The following is a 23,750-nucleotide window of genomic DNA, read 5'->3' on the forward strand; positions in this document are numbered from 1 at the left end:
GCTGATACACAGAGAGAGAGGACACTAGAGGAGATAGAACCAGGCAGTGGGCGAGAGATAGTGAAACACAGAGAGAGAGGACACTAGAACATACAGTCATGGTGGTTACCATGGTTACTATAAACATGGAAGCGCTGTGAACATGGCAATTTCTAAGAATATGTGTGTGTCTTTTCCTAGGTTGCCCCCATAGACTTCTGTTTCTGTGTGTGTGTTTGTGTGCGTGCATGCATGTGTGTGTGCGTGTGCGTGAGTGTGTGTGTGTGTGCGTGTGAGTGTGTGTGTGTGTGCGTGTGTCTGTGTGTGTGCGTGTGTGTGCGTGTGTGTGCATGTGTGTGCGTGTGCGTGCGTGTGTGTGTGTGTGTTTGTGTGTGAGTAGGGCGGGACTAGGAAAACACTGTGGGCCCAGCTTCCTCTCTGAGGAAGCTGTTGATGCCAGTGTGATTGTACTCCGGAAAACACATGCAGACACATTACACGTCTCTGATTACTGAATATGCTTCTGCCATAATCTACAATATCATAACAAAGATCTCCACCTCTGTACACATTGATTTCATTTTGTATTTATTATATGAATTCATATATATATATTTTTATTATATATTCACATTTTAACCCTAACCCTATGTATTATTTATCTATTATTATTATCATTCATTGCTATTTTACTCTTGGAAAATGTGTTTTAATCGCATTCTTGTGCTGTATCTTTTGTGGACTAAAGAATAAGTGTAACACTGGTCCAATGTGGCTCCTAATGGACCACTGCTTGTTTCTAAAGGAATATAAATTGAGGAAAATAGCGTACGTAGGCTATTGTACTTTATGTTATTAAATAATAATAATAATAATAATAATAATAATAATTGAATAATAAATAGATACTGAACTTGATATCAAAATGTACTAGAAAATATAAGTGATAAATCAATATAATAATTTATATTTTATGTATATAGGCGCCTGAGTTTGTTGTTGCTGGTGACATAAAGAGGCCAACCGGTGGCTCTATTACCACTAGTTGAAATGGGCACAGCGCCACCTATCGTACCGGGGAATGACATGCTTCAGCCAATGAATCGATTTACTCACCGCCATGTATATTCGGACAATTGCAGTTGTCCAATTGCGGAGCATAGTCGAACTATGGCTTTAATCGGATTAAGCTGTGCATGTAAACGTACTGTCTGACTGGGACCAGACCTGATGGCCCCACTCGCTACCTCTCCAGGTAACTGTTTCTCTCCAGCTAACTGTCTCTCTACAGGTAAATATCTCTCCAGGTAACTGTTTCTCTCCAGGTAAATATATTATTTAAAGTGCAAGCTACTGATGGCTGCATTGTGTCGTCATTCAGCTGAATTATTAAATCTAAACTGCTTTGCTATAACGATGTTTTAAGTGTTTTACTCTCACATCATTATTTCCATGACACTCTCTTAAGGTAACTGTCTCTCTACGGCTCATTGTCTCACTAAAGACAATGGTCCCTGCTCTCTGGTAACTGTCTCCCTCCAGTTAACTGTCTCTCTCCAGGTTACTTCCGCTCTCTGGGTAAGTGTCTCTTTCTGGTTAACTGTCGCTCCAGTTAACTGTCTCTCTCCAGGTTACTTCCGCTCTCTGGGTAAGTGTCTCTTTTTGGTTAACTGTCGCTCCAGGTAACTGTCTCTCTCCAGGTTACAGTTACTGCCTGTCTCTGGGTAACTGCTGCTCTCTGCGTAACTGTCCCTCTCTGGGTAACTGTGTCTCTCCGGGTAACTGTATCTCCCAAGGTAACTCCATGTAACCAGGTAGACTATATCCGGGTAAATATAACCGATAGTGTACAGGCACGCCTTGATGCTGGCAAAGTATTTTGAAAGCTTCCTTTCTTCTCTCTTCGGGGCAGCAGCTTAAACTCATTACACACAGTGACAAGAACGGCTCTCCAGGTGAAGGGTCAACAGTTTACCAGAAGCCAGCAATCAATATGAAACAACAAGGAGGCTTGTTTCCCACATAGAGAGAGGGATCGAGTCTAGGCCCTGAGCCATTTGTGGTGTGGTGGGTGTCGCACGTTTGATACTAACAACTTGAGCTGAGTAAACCAGAGAAAGCCATGATTTAGATGAGAGTGGCCACACCTAAGCCCAGCTGTCCCCAGTGCTTGTGGGGAGCACAGAGAACCTTACCCTGACCACAATCACCACACACACACACACACACACACACACACACACACACACACACACACACACACACACAAGACACACAAATGTGCATGCACACACACACATGCAGACCATCTGCCAGCCCCTAACTATAAGGTAACACCCTGTGGTGAACTGAGAAATGTTTTTTTTTATGCCATAGGTACTAAGCAGCGGCTATTCACCTGTTCTGAATTGCAGACAACCAAATATATAGCCATATGTAGAATGATAACGTAGACTTTTTAACTCCTATTTGCTAATTTCTATAATTCACTTGAATGGTCCTCATTTATATGGCGCTTTTATGCACTTAATGGTATTAGTTGCAATTGACAGATTATCTTTGGAAATAATCGGATGTGATCAAATGCAACATAAGTAGTAATGGGAGTTGGCTGAAGGCCGGGTCTCGACTATTTTCCGACCCCTGCTCCACCAAGGACACATCACAACACATACAACCTTCATGACCAGTCTCGATGCTCGGTCCCAGGAAAACCACTTCAGCAGTAAACACGTTCACACACAAACAACCATCGCCATGCCAATAAGGCTACACCGGCACCCAGACTCGTGGTAAAGGGGTGGAAGGAGATGACAATTCAGGGGTGCTGAGAGGAAGAGGGCAATAGACAGGGCTAGAATTTAAATCATCAATCATCTAATCATCAGTGGGTCACGAAATGTGGCCTTTTAGCCTTAACACTTTTAATAGAACAATGTGAAAATATTAGATGTACTGTTTTTCTGAGCCTGTCTGGTTTGAAACATTTGCCGTTTCTCAATACCAAGTACGCGGACTACGTTCTCGCGGACTTGGAAGTACGTACTTGGCAAGTCCGGACTTTCAAGTACGGACTTCCGAGAACGCGAGTACGCACCTGCAATTGGAACAGCAGCGGACTCGATGATGCATTCTGGGATATTTAACAGTCCCAAGTCCACACGAGTCACCTCCGATGCATCCTCGGTAGAACGGCCTCATCGAGAACGCATCGAGAACACTTCCGGGTTTTACGACAGTACTCGTGTTCTCGCGTACTTGGAATTGGAACAGTGCTTGGGCTACCACTGATGACGTTTATCGAGAACGCAAGTACACGAGAACACACGAGAACGCGAATTGAGAAACGGCCATTGTGATACGGACATCTAATATATGAAAGGGTAAGTGTGGGTGTTTATGAACCTTCCAAGGTTTAGACAAGAGCACTTTAACCACCTTTTTGTCAATCGGTTTTGTGATCCCAACTACGTACCCGGTACTGGTTAGCATTAATGCGGTGCTGTAAATTCCCAGCTCCATAGCATTAGCTCAGCAATTCAAGATAATTAATAATAAATAATTTGAGTGAACATACATGTTACTCCCATATACCATGATGCAATGCGGGCGCATTTACTGACGCAAATTATATTTAGAAATGTTCAGCGTAGTGTCTGAATTTTCATTTGTTTGTTCCCTATAGAGTTCACTATATCATAAACACTATATAGGGAATAGTGAGTGAGTGAATAGGGAATGATTTCGAACACAGCTAGTGTCTCTACCTGTATCGCTACACACAGCCCTGCTGAGGAGGAACAATGTTAGTGCTCTTACTGCTCTTGCTTAACATTGGGAAGGGTCACAAAAAAATTAAAAAAAAAACTTAAGTTAAACAACCAACCCTTTCGATTAAAACTCCCGGCTTGCTGATTACACCAGGAAGAACTTTTAGAACGATTTAGAAAAAGGTAGAGTGAAGTCTCAAGGTTGGACTTATTATTATAGGTTTTAAAGTGACAGTAGGATTTGTGCCTGATTGGGTTGCTAACATGTACTCAGCAGAATTAAAAGAACAACATTGCTGCTTATTTTGGTCTTAATGTGTCCCCTCCCACTTGCTCCAGTCTCCAGCACTTAAACAATAACAATAACAACCAGCAGCCAAAGCCAAAACACTAGAGTCGTGTCAAACTCAGCTGTGACACTTGATTTCTATCCACTTCTCAAATCTGACCATATTGTTCCTCTTTTTTTTTTCACAGGGATTTCTGTGGCTTAAAGCGCTGGGTATGTTGTTTGCTCTGCAAGGCAAGAGCGCAACTAGTGTAGTGTCTGTCATTTTATTCCCCACAACAGAGGGCAAGTACACACCTTGGAGTAGCCATATTAAAGTAAAAAAGATCAGGTGTAAGGTGAAACAGACTTAATGGGATTGCTGCTGCTTGTAGCTATTAGCATGTACTACAGATATAACTAACTATCGGTTTATTTGAAAAAAGAAAAATGTAATTAACAATTTTATCAATATATTAATACATTCTACACCTTGTACCTTTAACTGTAATTAATTGTATTTTTTGAAGTTTGGAAGTTTGTTGAAGGTGTAGTCCTAAATTTGGTTCACATGTTATCCCTATCATCAGCCGTCAGTAGTAGACTATGTTTAAATTTCTGTATAGTGTTAAATGTATACTTTATATTACAATCTTTTGTAATAGCTGTCATCCAGATGGAGATACATGAGAAAGTGGCAAAGGTGAAAGATAAGAAAAGTAGGGTAGCAGTGCCAGTTCCTGGCCACACCCCCTGCCAGCACCTGATTGGATGAAGGGGTGTGGCTTGGGGGAAGTGGGTCACGTTAGGCTAATTTAGGTTTGTCAGGTCATCAAACATATTGCCTGACATCCTAACATGCATGCTACAACACACGTCACAGGTAAAAGTCTGGAATTACTCTCTAATCTAGGCGATTAGATTGCATCAATTATATTATTTATGATGTCATTGACATGCATAAATGGACAATTAGTCAATATTAGTTATTGCATGTATGATTATGGATATTCTAGTTTATAAATAGAATTGCAGGATTAATTGTTTGTTTGATTTATTTATTAATTTAGACATTTACTGAACCTTTTGATAAAAATGTCGCAAAAGTGTAAAAGTGCTAGTGTAAAATGGCATTCTAAGTTCATATTTAGGCTGGGTTGTGTTAGGTGGTCATAAATGCTATTCTCATATGTACCTTAGCAATCGGTAAACACAATATACCACTAACATCTATAAAAAACGAATGTACTACTTAAAACATATAAAACTCATTGAGATTTACAATTAGGCTCACTTTAGATTTTTTTCAAAAGCAATTTCACAAGTGAATCTGGGAACAATTTCATCCGTATTTGATGTATATAGCATGTTAGATGAAGGAATAATTAGTTTCCAAGTTCACCTGTTTTTTTAGGTAAAACATTAAAACACATATTTTATACTCTACTCGCTTGAAAATCTGATGATACGTTTTATGGCTTAGAGCAAAAATAAGAATCCAGTCCTGATTTATGAACAGTATTTGTACCTGCATAGATAATACTAGGTATTATACTATAATAAGGCCTCAAAAACGGAATACTTTATGTATATATTTACATCATATATAATGAACAAATAAAAAACAATTGGACAAAAAATATCTCTAGATAGAGAATAAGTCAGGTCTGAGCCTTAACCAGTAAGAGTTAGGTATATTATATTAAACAATTAATAATAAATGTCAACCATAGGCCCTACAGCCTTCTTCAACTTTCGTCGTTTTTGAAAAAAACAACCATAACTTTAATCCATTGAAGTAGAATAAATGCATGCTTCAGTAATGAAATAATACATGATATACTTTCAATACTTGGACTGGATGCATTAATTTATTTTTATCCAAATTAATATCTTCAAATAGCTATGAAAAAAACCTTTCAATTCAACAGACAAAATACTTATTCCTCAGTTCCAACTAGTGCACTTGTTACACCCCCATACCCCCTCACACACATATGCACACACGCACGCCAACACACATACACACGCACACGAAGAGAATCAAAGTCCTGATTTGCACTACCAGCAGTGCTGTGATTGGCTGAAACTGTTGGGGGCGGGGAATGCCTTCCAGGCTGTGCTACCTTGAAGGCTCCGTTGGGGGCACAAAACACCATAGAGCATTTGCACGCTCCAGTAATTAGGTGCATTTTTCAAGCTGGGTTTGCTCGCGCACAGAAACATCTATTAGGGATGGAAAAACATTGTTGTTATCCTTTTTTATGCACTGATTAATTAATGAATGATTAATTCATGAATGATTAATTAGTGAATGTCCTCAACTTCGTCCGGCTCTCTAGTTGAGGCTAGGAGTGGAGAGTGGAGAGTTGAGAAAGCGCGTGTGAATCCTCGGGATGACAACGGCTAAAAAAAGCACAACAACAATGTTTTCCATCCTTAATAGATTTTTCTGTGTGTGTGTGTGTGTGTGTGTGTGTGTGTGTGTGTGTGTGTGTGTGTGTGTGTGTGTGTGTGTGTTGGCATGCGTGGGACAGCGTCACCTGGGCACGGCCCGTTTCTTTGGTGCAGAACATATTGCAGGGTTAAGGGGTCTTGCTTTAACCAAGTTGAACATCTCAACCCTAGTCAAGACGGGCTCCGCTAATATGATCAGACATCAACTATTGTATGTGGATGTATTTAACAATGTGTTGTTATTTTACTGAAAACTAGAAGGAGCTGTTTGGTATTCGGGCAAATGAAAAACAAATATCCTCCAAATGTAAATCACTACTTTTTTGACGTAGCCTACCGAACAGCTGGTTTAAACAGTTGTATGGTTATTAACATCATATTTTAGTCGCTCTTCTTACCTTTTCATGACGTCACTCCCTTTGCCCTCAACCAGTCGATTAAAAAAGGATGGATTATGGCCACTAAACACGTTAAACAAAGCTAACCAACACACCTTACCACCAGCAGTGCCAACAAGCACTGGTGAAAGAGGTTGAATGAAGAGAATCTGTAGGTAGAAGAGATATATAGACAGTTGGCACGCAATCTGAGTCATATGGAGACAACCAACGGGTGTTTGCAACACCCCCACCTTAAACCAGTCAGTTACAGATTAAGATAGGCCTACCTTGACTAAAATAGGTAGCCAGTACAAGTTTCACATCACTTTTTAAATTTTGATTATAACTATAATATATGAAATGATGTGACAGGATCACAAGTGCGTACTGTTTTTCATTAAAAAAAATACAACGGAACAGAGTGAATCCATAGTCTATCCTCTATTGCTCTCTATAGTTTATACCACTCTATTCTCTATTCTCTTGAAAGGGTTAGGGTTGGAAAGTTCTAACCCCCTCACAGCACTTTCGGACACAGCAGGGCTGATGAGACAGAGCTATTCATGAGTTTCTCTCTCTCAGTTTCTTAGCTGCTCAGACAGAGATTTTTAAAAAACATTTAAGATCTGCTTATGTGACTCTGGCCTGTTCATTTGTTGAACTAGTTAGAGACACCTGAAGAGCTTGAGATATGTTTATAACTTCCCACAATCACATCCCAAGGCTATAATAGCGTATGTTCTTTATGTTGTAAGGAAATATGAATAAAGACACATCGTGCATAAAGGCTATCTTCTTTTTTTATTACTGGCACAGTCCATTACAAACATCTCCATGATGTCCACTGAGTGTAACTGGTGTTGACGTCATGGCTCCCAGCTCTGCAGACCGGCCCCCAGTCCACGGACTGGGCGCCCGACTACAGCGGCTACTACCTGGAGGAGGGCAGCGGCGGCCTGCCTGAGATGTGTGACCCCGAGGATGCGGAGGTGGCGGCCATCAGGGCCTTCCAGTCGTTCATGTTCTGCCTCATCTTCCTGACGGGCGTCGCCGGGAACGCCCTGGTCATCCTCACCTTTGGCCTGTACCGCCGCCGCCACCTGCGCTCCATGACCGACGTCTTCCTGGTCCACCTGGCGCTGGCCGACTTCCTGCTGCTGCTCACCCTGCCCCTGCAGGGCGTGGACACCCACCTGGGCTGGGTGTTCTCCGCGCCGCTCTGCAAGGCCGCGCGCGCCGGCTACGCCCTCAACACCTACAGCGGCCTGCTGCTGCTGGCCTGCATCAGTGTGGACCGCCTCGTGGTGGTGGCCTGGCCGCAGGGGGTGCTGCGGCTGCGCAGCCGGCTGCTGGCGGCCGGCAAGCTGACGTCCCTCGCCGTGTGGCTGGCGGCCCTCCTCCTGAGCACGCCGGAGCTCCGCTACGCCGGCGTGTCCCTGGAGGGCGGCGACTCCCACTGCGTGGTGAGGGAGAGCTCGACGGTCCGGCACGCGACCTCCGTGGCGCTCATCGTCGTGTTCGGCCTGTCGTCGGTCGTCATGGCGACGTGCTACTCCTGCGTGGGCAGGATGCTGAGGGCGGGGCCCGGCGAGAAGGGGTCGAGCAAGCGGAGGGGCGGCCGACGGCAACAGCGGACCCTGAAGCTGATGGTGGCGCTGGTGGCGGTCTTCCTGCTCTTCCAGCTGCCCCACACCGTGGTGCTCTGGCACAAGATGGCGGAGGTGGCGTTCTGCGGTGTCGTGCTGGAGTACGTGACGTGCACGCTGGCGTACAGCCGCTGCTGCCTCAACCCGGTGCTCTACGCGCTGATGGGCTCGCGCTTCCGCGGCGACCTGCGCAAGCTGGCGGACGCGACGGCCTGTCGAAGGCACCGCCTCCGCCCCCCTCGCCCCCCAGTTGTCCAGACAGGGAACAGCAGCTCAATGTCCTCACCTTCTCGCTCTTCCAATCCCTGCCTTCCACCACTCTCAGCACTGCCCCCCACTGCTCCCCCTGCCCAACCCTTCACTCCCCCTGGTAGAGAGGTGCCAGTGGACTCCCAGGAATGATGACGTCCCTCCAAAGCCTTTCCCTTGGAATACCTTCTGATACTCAGGTTGCATCAGAGTCTGGATTACAGGATCACGTTTTGCCCTCATTTTAGATTCCACCTAAATTGCAGCCCTTGTGTAACAATGCATACTCAATTCCTAGGTTTGCACACAATAAATGTTCATAATGAGAAACATCAATAAAATAAAAGCAACCTGATACACAGAAAATGTTGTCTTTGAGTTATACTAATAACATCTGGCACGCCGTTTCAGTTTGGTATGGGTTTGTAAAGGACGCTATGCATGACATTTAAAACACTAAGTTCAACAGCTAGACAAGTTAGAATATGTTTTAGTAAGCTGAGTCAAGTTTGTTAGCTGAGTCAAAATGTGGTGTAAAATACAGTTGGTTTAATAGTTTGAAGTGGTTTTCTCCATGCGTCAAGACACTGACACCATCCAAAGAGCACTTTGAGTGCATTGTAATCCTAATGTACTCAACTACGCTGAGATTTGAATAAAAACGTCCTGCAGCTGATAGCATAGCCACCTGTTTAGAATACTCCACAGCCCAGCGACACTGGCCATGTTAGGGCAGTGGAGGCCCACCAATAAAAAAATAAATATAAAGCCGCAGCTCATCTTGCTAACCTCAAGCCAGACAGAGCAACTCCTGCTCAGACAGAAAACATCCTGGCCACTGGATCCATTGAAAGCCGGGCCCGTATCTTTCCCCTGAAATATCGCAAACTCACTGTCTGGGAACCAACAACAAAAAGTACTGCTTTGCTAACCGTGACTGTATCGGCGAGGTCATGTGCGGCCCCTTCAAGAGCCTCGGAGGCATCCTGCGTCTGCTGGAGATGATCTTCAGCGGCGCGGCCCTCGTCCTGGTGCTGTTCCGGGGGGGCATGGGCAGCCCCTGGGGTGTCTGGTGCGACTTCGTCTGGGTCTTCTGCTTCCTCATCCCGCTGCTCATCGCGGTGGCCGAGGCCCTGCAGGTGCATGTGCTGATGGCGGTGTTCCTCCCGGACTGGGCCGACCTCACCTGTGGCCTCACCATGATCTGCGCGCTGATGATCGCCTCGGCCAGCGTCGTCTACGCCACCGGCTACGCCTGCTACAACTGTGTGCTCAGCATCCTGTGCGTGACCTTCTCCCTGGCCGCCACCGCGGCCTTCCTGGTGGACGCCGTCCTGCAGAAGCTCAAGTGTCCCAGCGGCTACCTCTCGCGCCTCAGAGGCGTGCTGCGCTTCACCGAGGCCTTCGTGGCGTGCCTCCTGCTCACCGCCGCCACCAGCTACTTCCTGTACGTGGACTGGTACTACCGGCCCGCAGGCATGATGTGGGCGCTGTTTGTGTTCGCCGTTTGCCTGCTGGCCAACGTGCTGCTGATCCTGTTCAACCTGGTGTCGCTGCTCCGCGCCCTCCTGCCCATGGCGTGGCTGGAGTGCGCGTACAACTTTGTGGCCTTGCTGCTGTACCTGTCGGCCGCCATCCTCTGGACGGTGTACGGCTACTGGCGCTACTTTGAGAGCAAGGCGGACAGCCGGCACTTCTGCAGGGGCTGCTCTCTGAGGGACCTCCACGTGGTCACGGCCGGTGCGCTGGTAAACCTCCTGCTCTACACACTGGATCTTGTTATGTCCATCAAGGCTCGCTAGCGATGGACCCCTCCACCGCACACATCAAATGTAATGATGCCAAAATAAAGGGAGACGCAAAAAGGTTGGCTTGTGATTGTGTGTTATTCTTTGAGATCTTTGAATGGCTTCTGTGTGATTCTCGGTCGTTGAGTGTTGCTCATGTTTTCAAGGTGAGAATATCATACAATACTTTCATAATTTCATAATTGACCTTCCCTGGGAATATAGGAAGATTCAGGTTCCGTATTTTTAATGGGCGTGCATGGCTAAAGGGAAACCTGTGCATTCTTTGCATATTTCCGTTATTTAATAAATTTATCAGACAAAATAATGCAACAAATGTTGTAACAATCCTTTCTAAATCAGATTCTATCTAACGATATAATACCTACGCTTAACAATCTCTAACCTATGTCTCTTAATATAACTCTTTCTTAAGCATGTAGGACAAATGATCATGAAGTTCAGTGTAATGGCCTCCATCCTGTAACGTGCTACCAGAGTTGATATATCAATACTAATAATAAAAAAGTCTGCAAGTAATGTTAACATGTCACTTTGTCATGGGACTATGTCCGCCTGTAGTATATTACAGTTCATTCAAATCTCAGGGCAGTTAGAGTTTGAGGGGAGAAAATAGCAATGCAAATAGTTCATCAGATTACGTGGTATATTAAAACCTCCTAAAATACCTCTGCTGACAACTGCTACATCTAACAATGTTTCAAGGCCTGACAGAAATGATCTATTTACCATTTATTCACTTAGCAGACACATTTTTCTAAGCGACTTACAGTGAACCAGAAACATGGCATTGAGGAGCAGGTGAATCATTGAAACCAACTTTCGGCTGGAAGTCTAACGGATAAAGAGTTACGGCTAAGTGGTTTGAATTCCAGGAGAAAGTTTTTATCCTGTAGCCAGAGGCTTCAGTAGCATAACAACAACCTGCTCCTTGGTCAAGTATATTTGAGTTCAATGGTCACTTTTTGATGTGACAGTAACAGTGATAGTCAGAAATTAAATCAAGCAATAGTGGTCGGGTCATCAAACCCCATCAATTAGTCGTCTGGTTAATCCAGCTCCACGTTTTCCTTAAGCCCCTGAAAGCAGAGGTAGTGGGAGTTGCAGAAGACGGCGGGCGTGTTGGGATTTGAACCCATAACCTCTGGTTTTAGCGATGCGAAGGGGTTGGCACCACTGCACCTCATGTCTATCTCTAGCTCCTGGAGAATCTGCATCGAGTACGTCATCTCTACATCACTGTTAAACAAAAACCAACAGTAACACACACACACATTAATACATGGGCATTTTCAATGGGAAAAAGTGTGGTTCTAACCTGATATATTAACACACTGTGTGTGTGTTTGTGTGTGTGTTTGTGTAAGCATGTGTGTGTGTGTGTGTGTGTGTGTAAGCGTGTGTGTGTAAGCATGTGTGTGTGTGTGTGTGTGTGTGTGTGTGTGTGTGTGCAGGGGAGGAGTGGGGCACTGAAAGCCACCGGGAGAATTCTGACCGGCCCACCAGCCCAGCCCACCACCGGCGCACCACCAGCCCAGTGGCGGAGCGGTCGCGATTGTTGACGGGGGGGGGGGGGGGATCGCTGTTGCGATCGCGGTTGTAGGCCAGGCTTACACATGTCTCGCGGCCGCTCACATTAAATGTGGGCTGGTCCACCTGACCTCGGTGACCGGGAAAACTCCCAATCTTCCCGACGGCCACTCCGCCCCTGTGTGTGTGTGTGTGTGTGTGTGTGTGTGTGTGTGCGTGTGAGTGTGTGTGTGTTTGTCTGACCTGGAGGCAGTGAATATGGAGGGTATCTCGTAGTCCCTGAGCAAAAGTAGGGTGGGCAGCCAGCCCTCCTCCAACCCCTGACTGGCATCAAACCCTTCGGTACACAACACACACAGCATAATCAACACCACACACACACACACACACACACACACACACACACACACACACACACACACACACACACACACACACACACACTTACTAGAGCCCCTTTCACACATGCAGTCTGTGCCTGCAATGCCCTGAACAATGTCCTGCAAGGGGCCATGTGTGAATGACGACACACATTTATATTCTGGAAAATCTGCACACAAAATGTTCCAGCTGAAGCCCAATAGACACATTTCTGGACCCCTGCCTGTAGGGCTGTGCCGTGAATGAAAGCCGTCACATTGCCAGTAAGCAGACAGTCACATTGTTAAAGAGTTGGACCGGTAACCGGAGGGTGGCCGGTTCGAATCCCGACCGGTAGGCAAAAATATGGATGGGGGGAGTGGTTGTGCAACACTCTCCTACGTCCTCATCCACGGATGAGGTGCCCTTGAGCAAGGCACCTGAAACCCCCACCTGCTCCCCGGGCGCTGCACTGCGGCTGCCCACTGCTCCGGGTGTTCACCGGCTCCCGGATGGGTCAAAAGCAGAGAAAGAATTTCCCCCAAAAAGGGACAATAAAGGGTAACTTAACTTAACTTAACTTAAGGGTTTGTTAACAGTTACATTCGCCTGACTTCAGACACTTAGACCGGGACGCATGTGAACCAATCACAACTCCGCTGATGATGCATTTTAATCAGCCGTCAGGTGATTGGATAGAAACATCCATATCGCTTCTTTTGTTTACAAACAAATGCCCCTTACTTCAGGAAGGGCTGGAAACTGGACAGATCCGGAATAAGGGAGCTCCTTTCAGTCTGCTAGTTAAATAGCGACTGGCATCCATAAGGGTAGCATTACCGCCACCTGCTGGACTGTCAGTCTATCTATTCCTTATGTGTGAAAGAGCACAAGACGTAAATGTTCCAGAACAAAGCTTCCCGTGTGAATAGTTAAAATCACTAGTGGTGCCTGAAAGGTGATCCCGGTAATCTAGAAAGAACTATGTCTGAAAGAGGCTTAGTTAACATCCGTTTACATGCACAACAATTAACAGATCTTCATCTGGTTACTGCAATCAGTGAACCTCTTCAGTATGAACTCATCATCAAAGCAGACCCTCTGATCCACGTGACAGTGAGTACAGGTCATGGGGGAGCAGGTGGGTCTACGTACCGGGGTGGAAGCCGATCACCAGGTCCGGCCTGGCCGCCTCCTCCGTCTCCACCAGCTCCTCCCAGAACTGGTGATAGAGGCCCTTGTAGGCGCTGATGAAGACCCTCCGCTTGGGGCCGAACGCCCTGAGAGGGGGCCTCACGACGGGGCCCTCCACCACCTCCGGCCCCACCAGCACCACCTCCACCCCCTGGTGTCCGGGGAAGGCGCGGCTCAGCTCGTCGTAGTCCGTCAGACGGGCGCCCATGGTCTCCGCCTGCCCGGCCCCCACCACGTGCACGGTGATGGGCTTGGAGTAGGGGTCCAGGCCAAAGACCCGCATCCCCCAGAGGATGCTCAGGGGTCTGGAGAAGAACTCGCTGCAGACCCTCCAGACGGACCGCTCCAGGGCCTGGGGGTCCGGCCGGGGGCGGCCCGCGTTGGTCCACACGTTGGCCATGGAGGGGCTGGCGAGGAGGGGCTGCAGGCGGAGGGAGAGGTCTCCCTGCATGGCCAGCCAGTCCTCCCAGGCCCTCACCTCCCCCGGGGCCCGGGGCCAGGGGTCCACCGTGGGGAATGGGAGCTCTCCTGCAGACCACAACCAATTTGAACTACTGTACCACTATAATACTACTACCATATAATACAACACTATAATATACTAATGCTATAAATACTGGGGCTTTTTCACAGTAACAATCATATTAGCAATATTATTATTATATTCTTATTCTTATCCTTATTTATTATTTGAAAAAGTAATACTTTAATACTAATACCTTTGAATACCAGCCATTCAACAAGTCTGTCCATGGCCACCAGGCGGAGCTGTGAGCAGGCCTTCTTGTGTTTGGGCCAGTCTGCCTTCTGACACTCTTTACAGCAGTAGTTTGCGGCCAAACATCTGGGTGAACACGAGCACAAATCAAAATAATTTCATAAATCGCCAACCCCCGACAGAGACGTGTAAAGACGCGCTCTCCTCGCCTCACCTGACACAACGTTTAAGGCTCTGTGAGGCTGAGAGTTGATTGGAGCGCTTCTCGCAGCTGGCACAAACTCTGTAGGACTCTTCCATCTTCTCAAACATCTCCTTCTGAGAGCGGGTCGCCAAGGCGGCCATGGCGGCCTTGATCTCCAAAACAGCTCTTAGAGAATAAGAATCCACACACATGGCTGCTCTTACAACAGGTGACATTAAACGGGGGACCGCCTCCACTATTTCCGACAGGAAATAGTGGACTATAAATAGTCCGCCTCCACTATTTCACAAATAGGCCGTGTGTGTGTGTGTGTGTGTGTGTGTGTGTGTGTGTGTGTGTGTGTGTGTGTGTTGCAGAATGACACAACAGGGTACCACGTGGAGGAGTAATGAATAAATATGAATATTGATTTATTATGGGCTCCCTCACAACAGCTTCTAGAGATTGCGCGTAATCACACAACAGTTAATGTCATATTAAAAGAAAAAAAATCGACGCCAAGAATTCCTGCAATATGATCTATTGAAAAACCGTTTCTGTTTCTTACGGAGGTTGATCGCCGTGAATGTTCGAGGATTTGTGACATTGAAGTTTGAGAATGTAAATCGAATTTGCCGGCAAGAACTGAGGGAAATTATGTGCAATTATGATTGAATAATGATTGAATTCTCTTACCTTTCAGAGTCCATGGTGGGCAGCGGACTAGTCGAGTGAGTGCCAGGGGGAAGGACGACCAGCAGGCAAGACCACCTGTGACTGTCCTTCTAAAGGTCTGACAGGTCCAGAGGAATGGTGAAGACCAAATCTCAAGACAAATAACTATAAATAACATATATATATTTAATATTTACAGCTTCATGGAATAATACCCCTGATTCAATACAAATAGTTAATTCTTATTTTACCAAGCTCTCGTTTTAATATGCCTGTTGTACAGATTCCGTCCACTAAAGGCCAGTATGGGTCCGTCGACAGAAATAAAAGCGCAGAAATAAAACTAATAAAAGCGCAAACATATCTTGAAGACAACTACACGATAATTGTACTACATTGAAAAATAAAGGTGAAAATGATTTATTGAAAATGTAAAGAGTCAAATTCAGAGGCAAAAAAATCAGATAGCCTACGTTATTTCAACGCATAAATATTCAGTGCTTAGAATTCAATGGGTTTTTATTTTCAAAATTCGATGGCACAGATTTACTTCCATACCTTTTATTGATTAATATTTAGGTATATGACTGCTGTAGATGTAGGATATCTAATGCAGCAATTGAATTATAGACTATAGTCCTGAGTTTTTTTTATCTATTGCTGGTTTACATTGCATATTTTTTTTCTCCTTCTCCTAGGAAATACTGCTTAATCACCTGTTAGAAAGACTTCGTTCTCGATTGGAACATATTCTGGGTCGCATGCCTCTGGATCTCTACGCTACGAGAACCAACGAACACGCTCGTATGCCTCGTTTCCACCGAGCGGTGCGCTACTGTTCGTTGCGGTACGGTGCGGCTCTGTTCGCTTATATTGGCGTTTCCACCGAGCGGTGCGGTTCGGTTCGCTTATATTGGCGTTTCCACCGAGCGGTGCGGTTCGGTTCGCTTATATTGGATATATTCGGTTCGCTTATATCGAAATAAACGCGCTGAGTCTACGTATTTTTCGGTACTCCGCGTTGGGTTACCAAGCCGTCCGTCAGGGGTGGCGAAAACGTTACGAGTTACACACGCCGTTATTCTGAATTTTTTTTCAGTTTGGTATGACCTGGTCACTGATATCTTTGCAACACAAACAGCGAGGAGGATTGACTTGATCTATAAATGAAGTCCCTCAATCTTATTTGTCTTAACACCATGACCAACATTCTGAAACATCCATTAACATCCACATTTGCCTAACATTTGACAATGTTAGGCTTACAGCCCATTTCAATAGTTGTGAAATTATGTTCTTGTTGTTATTTTAATTGTTTGTTACTCTGACCGTTCTGTTTAATATTGTGGAAAGGATGTTAGTGAATGATTCAGAGCATGATGCATTTTAAATGACATCACTTTTGGTCTTGTGTCTTCATTTTTCTTAAAACAATTGTAGCTGAAAATAAACATAGCCAAATTACAACCAATAGCTTCAGTCATTTAGGGCAAAAATAGGCCCAATGATAGGCCCAGATTTTTTTGTTTAGTTTCCCAAATCAAGTGTAGGCCTGATTTGACTAATTGGCTTTGCATCATTTCCTTCTGCCCTTGTAGTCCAAGACATGCTGCCCACCAGCTTTCAAAGTAGGCCTACAATGCTGCCACTGACGCGCAGTCCTTCCTCACTTTAAAAACCACCAGCCGCCACTGATATACATATTGACAGCCCTATTTACAGCACTTCCATAAAAATGAATACAGAAAAGCAACGTGCTTCTCCTTTGACAAGAAAACGTGTAAATGTGCAAATGTCAAATTAAACAAGGGATAAAAAAAAAGTAGCGGAACAAAAAACGATTGGCCAAACAAAAAGGGGTAATTAGACTGGAACGTCTTCTCGACCAATCAAAAGACGAGACATGATGGGAGGGGAGGGGGGAGTCTGTGTTCTTTGCTGCATGTCTCCCCCTGTCTCTTCCATATCTCCATGTCTGTCTTACTCTATCATAAATAATTTAAATGCAAAAATAAAAAGAAGAAGATGACAGCTGGTATTTTCATTGTTGAATGAAGCACATTTAAATCGTGCCACATTTCGTGGTTTGAAATACATTTAGCTCCAAGTCAAACTCCCACGTTGACAGCAGTTAATGTCTCTTCGGACCTGCTATTTCTCAGGTAGGGGTGAACAACAGGAGTAGCATGGTTTGTGTAAGTGGGGACGAGTGGGTCCTTTACCGGAACAAAGCATAGGTTGCTGTATCTTACCGGCTGTGACAGCCCTGTAAGAGGCTGTCACAGCCGTCGCAGAAAGGCAACACAATGTGTGTGCATGCGGTTTGACCAACACAACCCCGTCATCATCACATCCGCAACTCTGCAGCCTCTCTTCCTCATTCTGATACCGGACATCTGCATCTGCAACCCCGCTGCGTGACGAGACGGTACTCCTAATGCCTACAGCGATCCATCCACGACACCATATGTGCGTGCTTTGATTCGGACGAGGACATTACTATTGTCAAAAAACTACTTTTCGTTCGCCTGCACGAGTTGACACCAGCAAGACAACTATTCATTACCATCGCCGTCCGTCGGATTTCAAAGTCAGCGATGGACGAACAATCCGCGCTGATCCGAGTAGAGAGAACTTTTTGGACTGTTTGGGTGAGTTAGCCCCGAAATTAAATCTGAATTTGAAATATTTGGTCCATATAATGTAGGTCTATTGTATTATTTATTTTTAAAGAGTGTTTAATGAAATATGTGCCCCCTCCTTCGCCCCTCCTTCTTTGTGTGGACACACACGCATCTCTAGAACTACATCAGCGGAGCGGTGACGAGGCTCCTACGGTCAGAACCTGCTGTCAACAACCCAGGTAATACCGAGCGGACAGGGGGTCAGACGGTGGGCCTTGAAAGAGCAGAGAGAGACCCCAGCCAGAGATATGAGGAGGAGGAGGAGGAGGAGGAGAAGAAGAAACACGAGGAGGAGGAACAAGCCGATCTGAACACCGCCTCTTTACCTCACTGTCCTCAGCCTCCTATCGCCCTACCGCCCCGTACTGACATACTCCTCCGAGGTCCAGGGCGGTCGAGGGAGGTTCAGTGCACGGCAGTGTCCACCAGAGGGAGTGGTATCCACGGTCCACCAGAACAGGGAAATACTGATGGAATGCAATGGTTGAATCAGACAGAGGGGGAGAGAACCGAAAAGGGCTACATCAAACTTCCTGCAGCTACGCAACAGATCGAACAAGAAAATTACCAAAAGCTCCTCGATGGCAGGTCCAGGACAGAAGAGTCTGACAATCATCAAAAACAACAGCAACAGCAAGACACTGAGACCTCCAACTACACTGATGAGGAAAATGACGACCACCACTCAGGCCTTGTTGAGGAGGTTGGAAACCCACTGGCTGCTGATACACCAGAAGAAGAAGCTGGCCAGTATTCCAAGGTCACTGAGGAGGAGGAGGAGGAGGAGGTGGTGGCGGCGGCAAGGGTCTCTCTCTCTGGTGACGAAGAACCATATATAAATGAACCAAACAATGTTTCAGGGTCGGAGACGGAAGGGCATGACATCGTCAGAGAGGAGAACCTCCCATGTATAAATAAGGAAAACCTATTTACAGAAGGAGGAGATACACAAAATAAAACTTCACCAAACCTAGAGAACACTGATGCAAGTTCAGCAGAGCCTAGTGCCAGCACTCTTGCAGATGATCAAAGTGAAAACCACTTGAAGTCGATTGAAGCAGTCTGGGAACCGGACTTGGAGGATGACAAAGAAATTACAATTTCGGACCTCTTAACTCCCTTCGTTGACACACCAGAAGCCCACCTGAGCAGCCTAGTGTCCAACGATGGCAATGCTGTTGCTGGACAAGAACATTTGGAAGTGGAGTCAAAGCAGAGAACTGAGGAGGGCCAATTTGAGATGAAGGAACAGACTAGTTTCCTCATCCAGGGGAGTGACAGTCTTTATAGAAAGGGAAGTAATGTAATAGGCCCAGTAGGAAACCAGATAGTGGTTGGAACCAAAGAGAAAATTACTAAAGAGGGAGTCACTGTATATGTGGAAGAAACAACTCCAGTCAAAAACCAAGTTGATGACCAAAACGATGAGTCACAGCCCCAGGAAGAGGTGAACCAAAGAGAAGAGGAAGAAGGGGGAGCCAAAGAGATTTCAGTAAGACTTAAAACGGCCCAAGACAAGGAACTGAGCTACGGTTTGAATACTGAGGCAGTGACTGAATTGAACAGGCCTGAACCCGATACCCAAGACTCTCTGAGTACCTCCAGGGATGAGGATAGGGATGATGGGGAAGAAGGGGTCAGTATTCAGTGGTCGGTAGGCATTGATTCCCCAGGCGGGGCCTTAACGGTGAAAACAGAAAGCAACAATGAACAGGAAATGAGTGCAGCGCTCCCAGACATTTCCACAGGGACCTCTCCAGGGCCAGGAGCCGGGCCTTGCGGGCTGAATTGTATTCCATCTGAGGATACCAGACGTCTAATTCCAGAAGTAAACAATGGACACTTTGCTGCCGCCACCGAGAATACAGAGGAAATAGCCCTGATGGGAAGGGATTCTGACGAAAGGTGGGTAACTTCCCAGTTACCACACTTATCTGAAGGGTTTAAATACATTGCCAGGGTAGGGAAGGTAGACCACAGCCAACGGGAGGACAGTGGCACGACTCTGAAGAGCGGGGAAAGAGAAGATACGGTGGCCGGTCCTGATATGGTTGAAGGAGGGAGTGTTGATCCAGAGAGCCTTGGAGACAGGGATGGCCTGTGGGGAGTCGAGCAGCAGATGAGTGGTAGAGCAGTAGAATCAGCAGAAGAGGAAGGGAGGACAGGGGGTGGACTGTTGGATGAGGACTGCTCCAGGCATGAGGCTCACAAGACCCATGTAGAGGACTTTAAGACTGAGGAACCATTGTTTGAGTTCAAATTAGACGGGGAGAGGAGTGAGTCCACAGGAGCTGCATCTAAAGAGGAGGTAGCGTTGGAGAACATAGTCTTAAGCAGTGTTTGGTATGACGAGGTCACTGCACAGGATGACCGCCTGTTATGTGAGGAAATATTAATTCTGCCACACAAGGCGATACAGAAGACCACAGAGCTGTGTGAAGGTGAATCCACAGCCGCCACGATGACTGAAGAAAACAAAGGGTGTACTCCGAGCCAAACAGAGGACTATATTGAACCTGAATCCATCAATCAGCCAATTGACAACCAAATTAGATCCTTTGATGATGGACTGACAAAAACAGAGGACATTGTTACAGACATTTCAGATGTAGCGATGGGAATCGCTGGGTCTGAGGAGACCACAGAATCGATACAGCAAAGAAACGCTGGAGAATCCAATCCATCAGTAGTTGAGACCGTAGGACCAGGCTCTCTTACTGATATATCCTCTGACCTTTTGATGGACATAAGACGGGACCTGCCAGATGAACTACAGGAGTCCACATCCAGAGTTACAGAACCGCAAACCCAGACTTCAACAAAGGAAATCAAAGAACATGTGGAAGATGTTTCGGGTGTAAAAGCTGCTGAGGATAAGCAAGCCATGACTTTTGGACAGGCGACTGAGATGGATGAGGAGATTCTAGCAATGGGGGTCCTTCACCAAGACACAGACCACACCCTTTCTGTCACAGCAAAGGGAACAGAGAACCAAGCAGTATTACGGACTGAAACCAGGACTCCCTCCTCCTTCTCAGACGACAACGATGATGATGATGATGATGATGATGAAGCAGCTGATCGGACGCATGAGACTACCAACCATCAGCCTAACTTTGAGGAGCAGATCCAAGACCCAGATGAGATGAAGGAGATGTCTAGCCAGATTGAAGGGGATGAAGACGAGGAACTTCCGCTGGGCTCATATTCTTACCAATATGGATCGGCCGGGACTTTGGGAATATCAGATATTTTGGAAGCACATGAGGGTGAGGATTCAGAAAATATCTCAGGAAGAGAAAGCATGCCAGACTGTGAGGTTTTAACCACTAAACCAGAGGGAATTAGATTGCCTGAGATGTTGATGACGGCGCACCTTGATGCTCCAGATGTATCGCCACACTCATTCACAGAGGGAAGGACTCCATCACCAGAACAGGAACCACAACACCACCACCCGCCATCTTCTGGAAAGCCATCTAATAAGGATTCTGTCTCATCTCAGGCAGAACAGGATGAATCATTGTACGAATCACAAATGAATGAAGAAACGGCAATCAAAGTGGAAGCTATCAAGATATATCCTGAGGTTTCAGCAGTATCCATGAGCTATGACAGGGCAGCCGATGATGGAAGTGATGAAACGTCAGTGATACCGGTTCCTATCCCCAACAGTATGGACGAAGACTATATCAAGCCTGGTGTAGAGGATACATCTCGCCTGCTGCCTGACATGAAGCTGTCCAAACCCAGCTTACCTCCTGGGGCAGACTCTGTCATGCTGAGGGAAAAAAAGGGGTTTGGAGAAAGCAGACCTGGTCCATGTTTGGACTCCAAACATCCATTGTACAAGGCTTTGTTAAAAAACCAAGCCCGGTCTAGAAGATCAGAGTTCATTGCTTCACCCGTTCCTGGCCTGAGCGCAGAAGAGAGAGCCAGACAGCGACATAGTCTACCTCCAGGAACATCTGGAGATGAGTTTGAGGTATATTTGACCCAATATATTACTTTATTTATTCATCATCAACATTATTCTTCATGACATATTCTTCATAAACCTTATATTTCTGTTGTTTATTGCAGCTGGACGTTAATGTTTTGGACTTAACCGTCCAGAAGTCTCGTATCCTGGTGAAGAACCCCATCACGAGGCGCCCTACCGACCCCAGGGCCCTACTGCAGATGCCTTCTCTGGAGGCCTCCCCCTCACCCCCCTCTAGCACCCAGCGACCCCTGCCTCTGGCAGGGAGGCCAATTGGAGGCATCGGTGTTGGAATAAAGCTTCCTGGTAGGTCAACATGTACTGTGTACATAGTCACATTCTGATTCATTCAGTTAAAATAAAGTGGTGATATCATGCCACCAGGTGTGAGTGTGATCAGCCATTACAAGCTGTTTGAAAATCTGCCTTTCCCTGTGCCCTAGTGACATCACTAGTGGGCGTGTCCACCTAGATGTATGATGGATAGATACGCAACATTTGCCACAGTCCACTGGCTAGGCTGGTGGACTGATCTATCCAGCATACATCTAGGTGGACACGCCCACTTGAGTCACTAGGGAACAGGGAGAGGATGATTTTCAAACGGCTTGTAATGGCTGTTCACACTCACACCTGGTGACATGATATCACCCCTTTAATGTTTATTGTTCTTTCAGGTTTCGGAGTTGGCTTCCCTGCTTTGAAGAAAACCCAGAGGGTGGTGAAGGGAGGAGATGAAGTGGTCCCTGAGGTGATGAATTAATGCAATGTCTTCATTTTATTTATTTTTTCTTTTAATTGTGAAGACGTTTGTTTGCATGAAATGAAAATGTTTGTTTAATGGGTTCCTTCATTGTGTCTGATTACAGCAGAAATCTGAACCGCATCAAGGAATGACAATGTCTCCAAAACCAACCGTTGCTGAGCGTAAACCAAGATGGACACCCCCAAAGCAACCTGGGTACAGCTTTTATCTCCACCCAGAAACCTGCATTCCTTCTCTGTAGGCTGTTATCAACTCATTGTGGTCTCGTTTTTTCCCCCCAACAGATTTGGGAACCCTCTGATGTCAGAGCTCAAGAGCAAACTGAAGAAAACCAGCGAAGAGTGAGGACAGGAACAGAGGTTTTATTGGTTCAGGTCCTGTTGTCTGTTCCAGAGGTAGTGTTCTTCATGTTCTTCAGGTTCCAGATGTTACCCGGTGGGAAGCTGTCCTGTCCACAATATCCTGTTACTGCCAGCTCTGGAGATAAAGGGGAGGAAGTGCCTTGCATCAGAGCAGACTTTTTTTCAAGGGGTGGCAAGAGGGTGGCCAAGGCTTTTATAGGGGGGTCCATATTGAATTGTTGAGGGGGGGGGGGGGGGGGAACGCGATTGTTGACGGGGGGGGGGGGGGGGGGGGGGGTCGAACGCGGGAGGGTTACCCCGCCACCGCATCAGAGCACTTCAGTATACTATATGCTGTTAAGGTTCTGTTTTGCTGGCAAACGCAACCACTGAGCTTTTGGTTCCTGGCCTGCTTCTCATGTTTCTCCGATCATGTAAATAGATGCCTGCATTAAAAAAAAACTATATATTTTTATGTGTAATCCATGATAAACAGTGCAACTGATTGCAGTGCAACATAATTGTCTCCGTTCATTTATTTGCCAGTGATCGTTCTTTGAAAGAGGCCAATGAAAATGAAACTGAGAACTAACTAAATCAAACAAAATCAAAATTATGGAAATGTGTGTTTTATAAAGTCATATTGATATGTTTTCCATTTTGGAAAAAAATGAAATAGTTGATGTGTGTAATTTCTAGGGGGAACGGTTCTATTTGTCATGTGAAGTCGTTTATTTGTTTTGCTCACATGCAAGACCC

At 46.0% G+C, this 23,750-nt stretch overlaps 4 protein-coding genes across 5 annotated transcripts; 3 read left to right on the plus strand and 1 right to left on the minus strand.

The window, feature by feature from the left end:
• Positions 1-7,667: 7,667 nt before the first annotated feature.
• ccr10 (chemokine (C-C motif) receptor 10) lies at positions 7,668-8,902 on the plus strand (the record flags this gene model as incomplete). The annotated part of the gene is made up of 1 exon (XM_084485610.1): positions 7,668-8,902. The coding sequence occupies exon 1, from the start codon at positions 7,820-7,822 to the stop codon at positions 8,900-8,902; it is 1,083 nt and encodes a 360-aa protein (XP_084341736.1). The 5' UTR covers positions 7,668-7,819.
• LOC311366479 (myeloid-associated differentiation marker-like protein 2) lies at positions 8,889-10,648 on the plus strand. The gene has a single exon (XM_084485265.1). It carries the CDS (start codon positions 9,703-9,705, stop codon positions 10,549-10,551), a length of 849 nt encoding a protein of 282 aa, XP_084341391.1. The 5' UTR covers positions 8,889-9,702; the 3' UTR covers positions 10,552-10,648.
• A 232-nt stretch (positions 10,649-10,880) lies between these two features.
• LOC311366478 (putative protein MSS51 homolog, mitochondrial) lies at positions 10,881-15,321 on the minus strand. The gene is made up of 6 exons (XM_084485264.1): positions 15,240-15,321; positions 14,574-14,729; positions 14,361-14,485; positions 13,603-14,169; positions 12,331-12,424; positions 10,881-11,796 (listed from the first exon to the last, which is right to left on the minus strand). The coding sequence occupies exons 1-6, from the start codon at positions 15,251-15,253 to the stop codon at positions 11,607-11,609; spliced, it is 1,146 nt and encodes a 381-aa protein (XP_084341390.1). The 5' UTR covers positions 15,254-15,321; the 3' UTR covers positions 10,881-11,606.
• A 2,298-nt stretch (positions 15,322-17,619) lies between these two features.
• Positions 17,620-23,157, plus strand: LOC311366572 (uncharacterized protein). Of its 2 annotated transcripts, none has more exons than XM_084485356.1 (6): positions 17,620-17,869; positions 18,021-21,887; positions 21,986-22,190; positions 22,562-22,635; positions 22,754-22,845; positions 22,935-23,157. In XM_084485356.1, the coding sequence occupies exons 1-6, from the start codon at positions 17,816-17,818 to the stop codon at positions 22,993-22,995; spliced, it is 4,353 nt and encodes a 1,450-aa protein (XP_084341482.1). In that variant the 5' UTR covers positions 17,620-17,815; the 3' UTR covers positions 22,996-23,157. The 2 variants fall into 2 exon arrangements, with proteins under 2 accessions (XP_084341482.1, XP_084341483.1); XM_084485357.1 differs by having other exon boundaries at positions 22,757-22,845.
• Positions 23,158-23,750: the final 593 nt, after the last annotated feature.

The sequence above is a fragment of the Micromesistius poutassou genome (genome assembly GCF_964030765.1).
Source record: "Micromesistius poutassou genome assembly, chromosome: 21".
In the NCBI taxonomy this organism is placed as follows: Eukaryota; Metazoa; Chordata; class Actinopteri; order Gadiformes; family Gadidae; genus Micromesistius; species Micromesistius poutassou.

Excerpts from the sequence above, each read along its gene's own strand:
- LOC311366479 (XM_084485265.1), top strand. The coding sequence starts at position 9,703 with ATGTGCGGCCCCTTCAAGAGCCTCGGAGGCATCCTGCGTCTGCTGGAG.
- LOC311366478 (XM_084485264.1), bottom strand. Across the intron at positions 14,486-14,573 it reads AGCCTTAAACGTTGTGTCAG|ATGTTTGGCCGCAAACTACT; the intron begins GTGAGGCGAGGA and ends GTGTTCACCCAG. Across the intron at positions 11,797-12,330 it reads TCCATATTCACTGCCTCCAG|TGATGTAGAGATGACGTACT; the intron begins GTCAGACAAACA and ends TTTGTTTAACAG.
- LOC311366572 (XM_084485356.1), top strand. The coding sequence starts at position 17,816 with ATGGACGAACAATCCGCGCTGATCCGAGTAGAGAGAACTTTTTGGACT. Across the intron at positions 17,870-18,020 it reads GAACTTTTTGGACTGTTTGG|AACTACATCAGCGGAGCGGT; the intron begins GTGAGTTAGCCC and ends ACGCATCTCTAG. Across the intron at positions 22,191-22,561 it reads TGTTGGAATAAAGCTTCCTG|GTTTCGGAGTTGGCTTCCCT; the intron begins GTAGGTCAACAT and ends TTGTTCTTTCAG.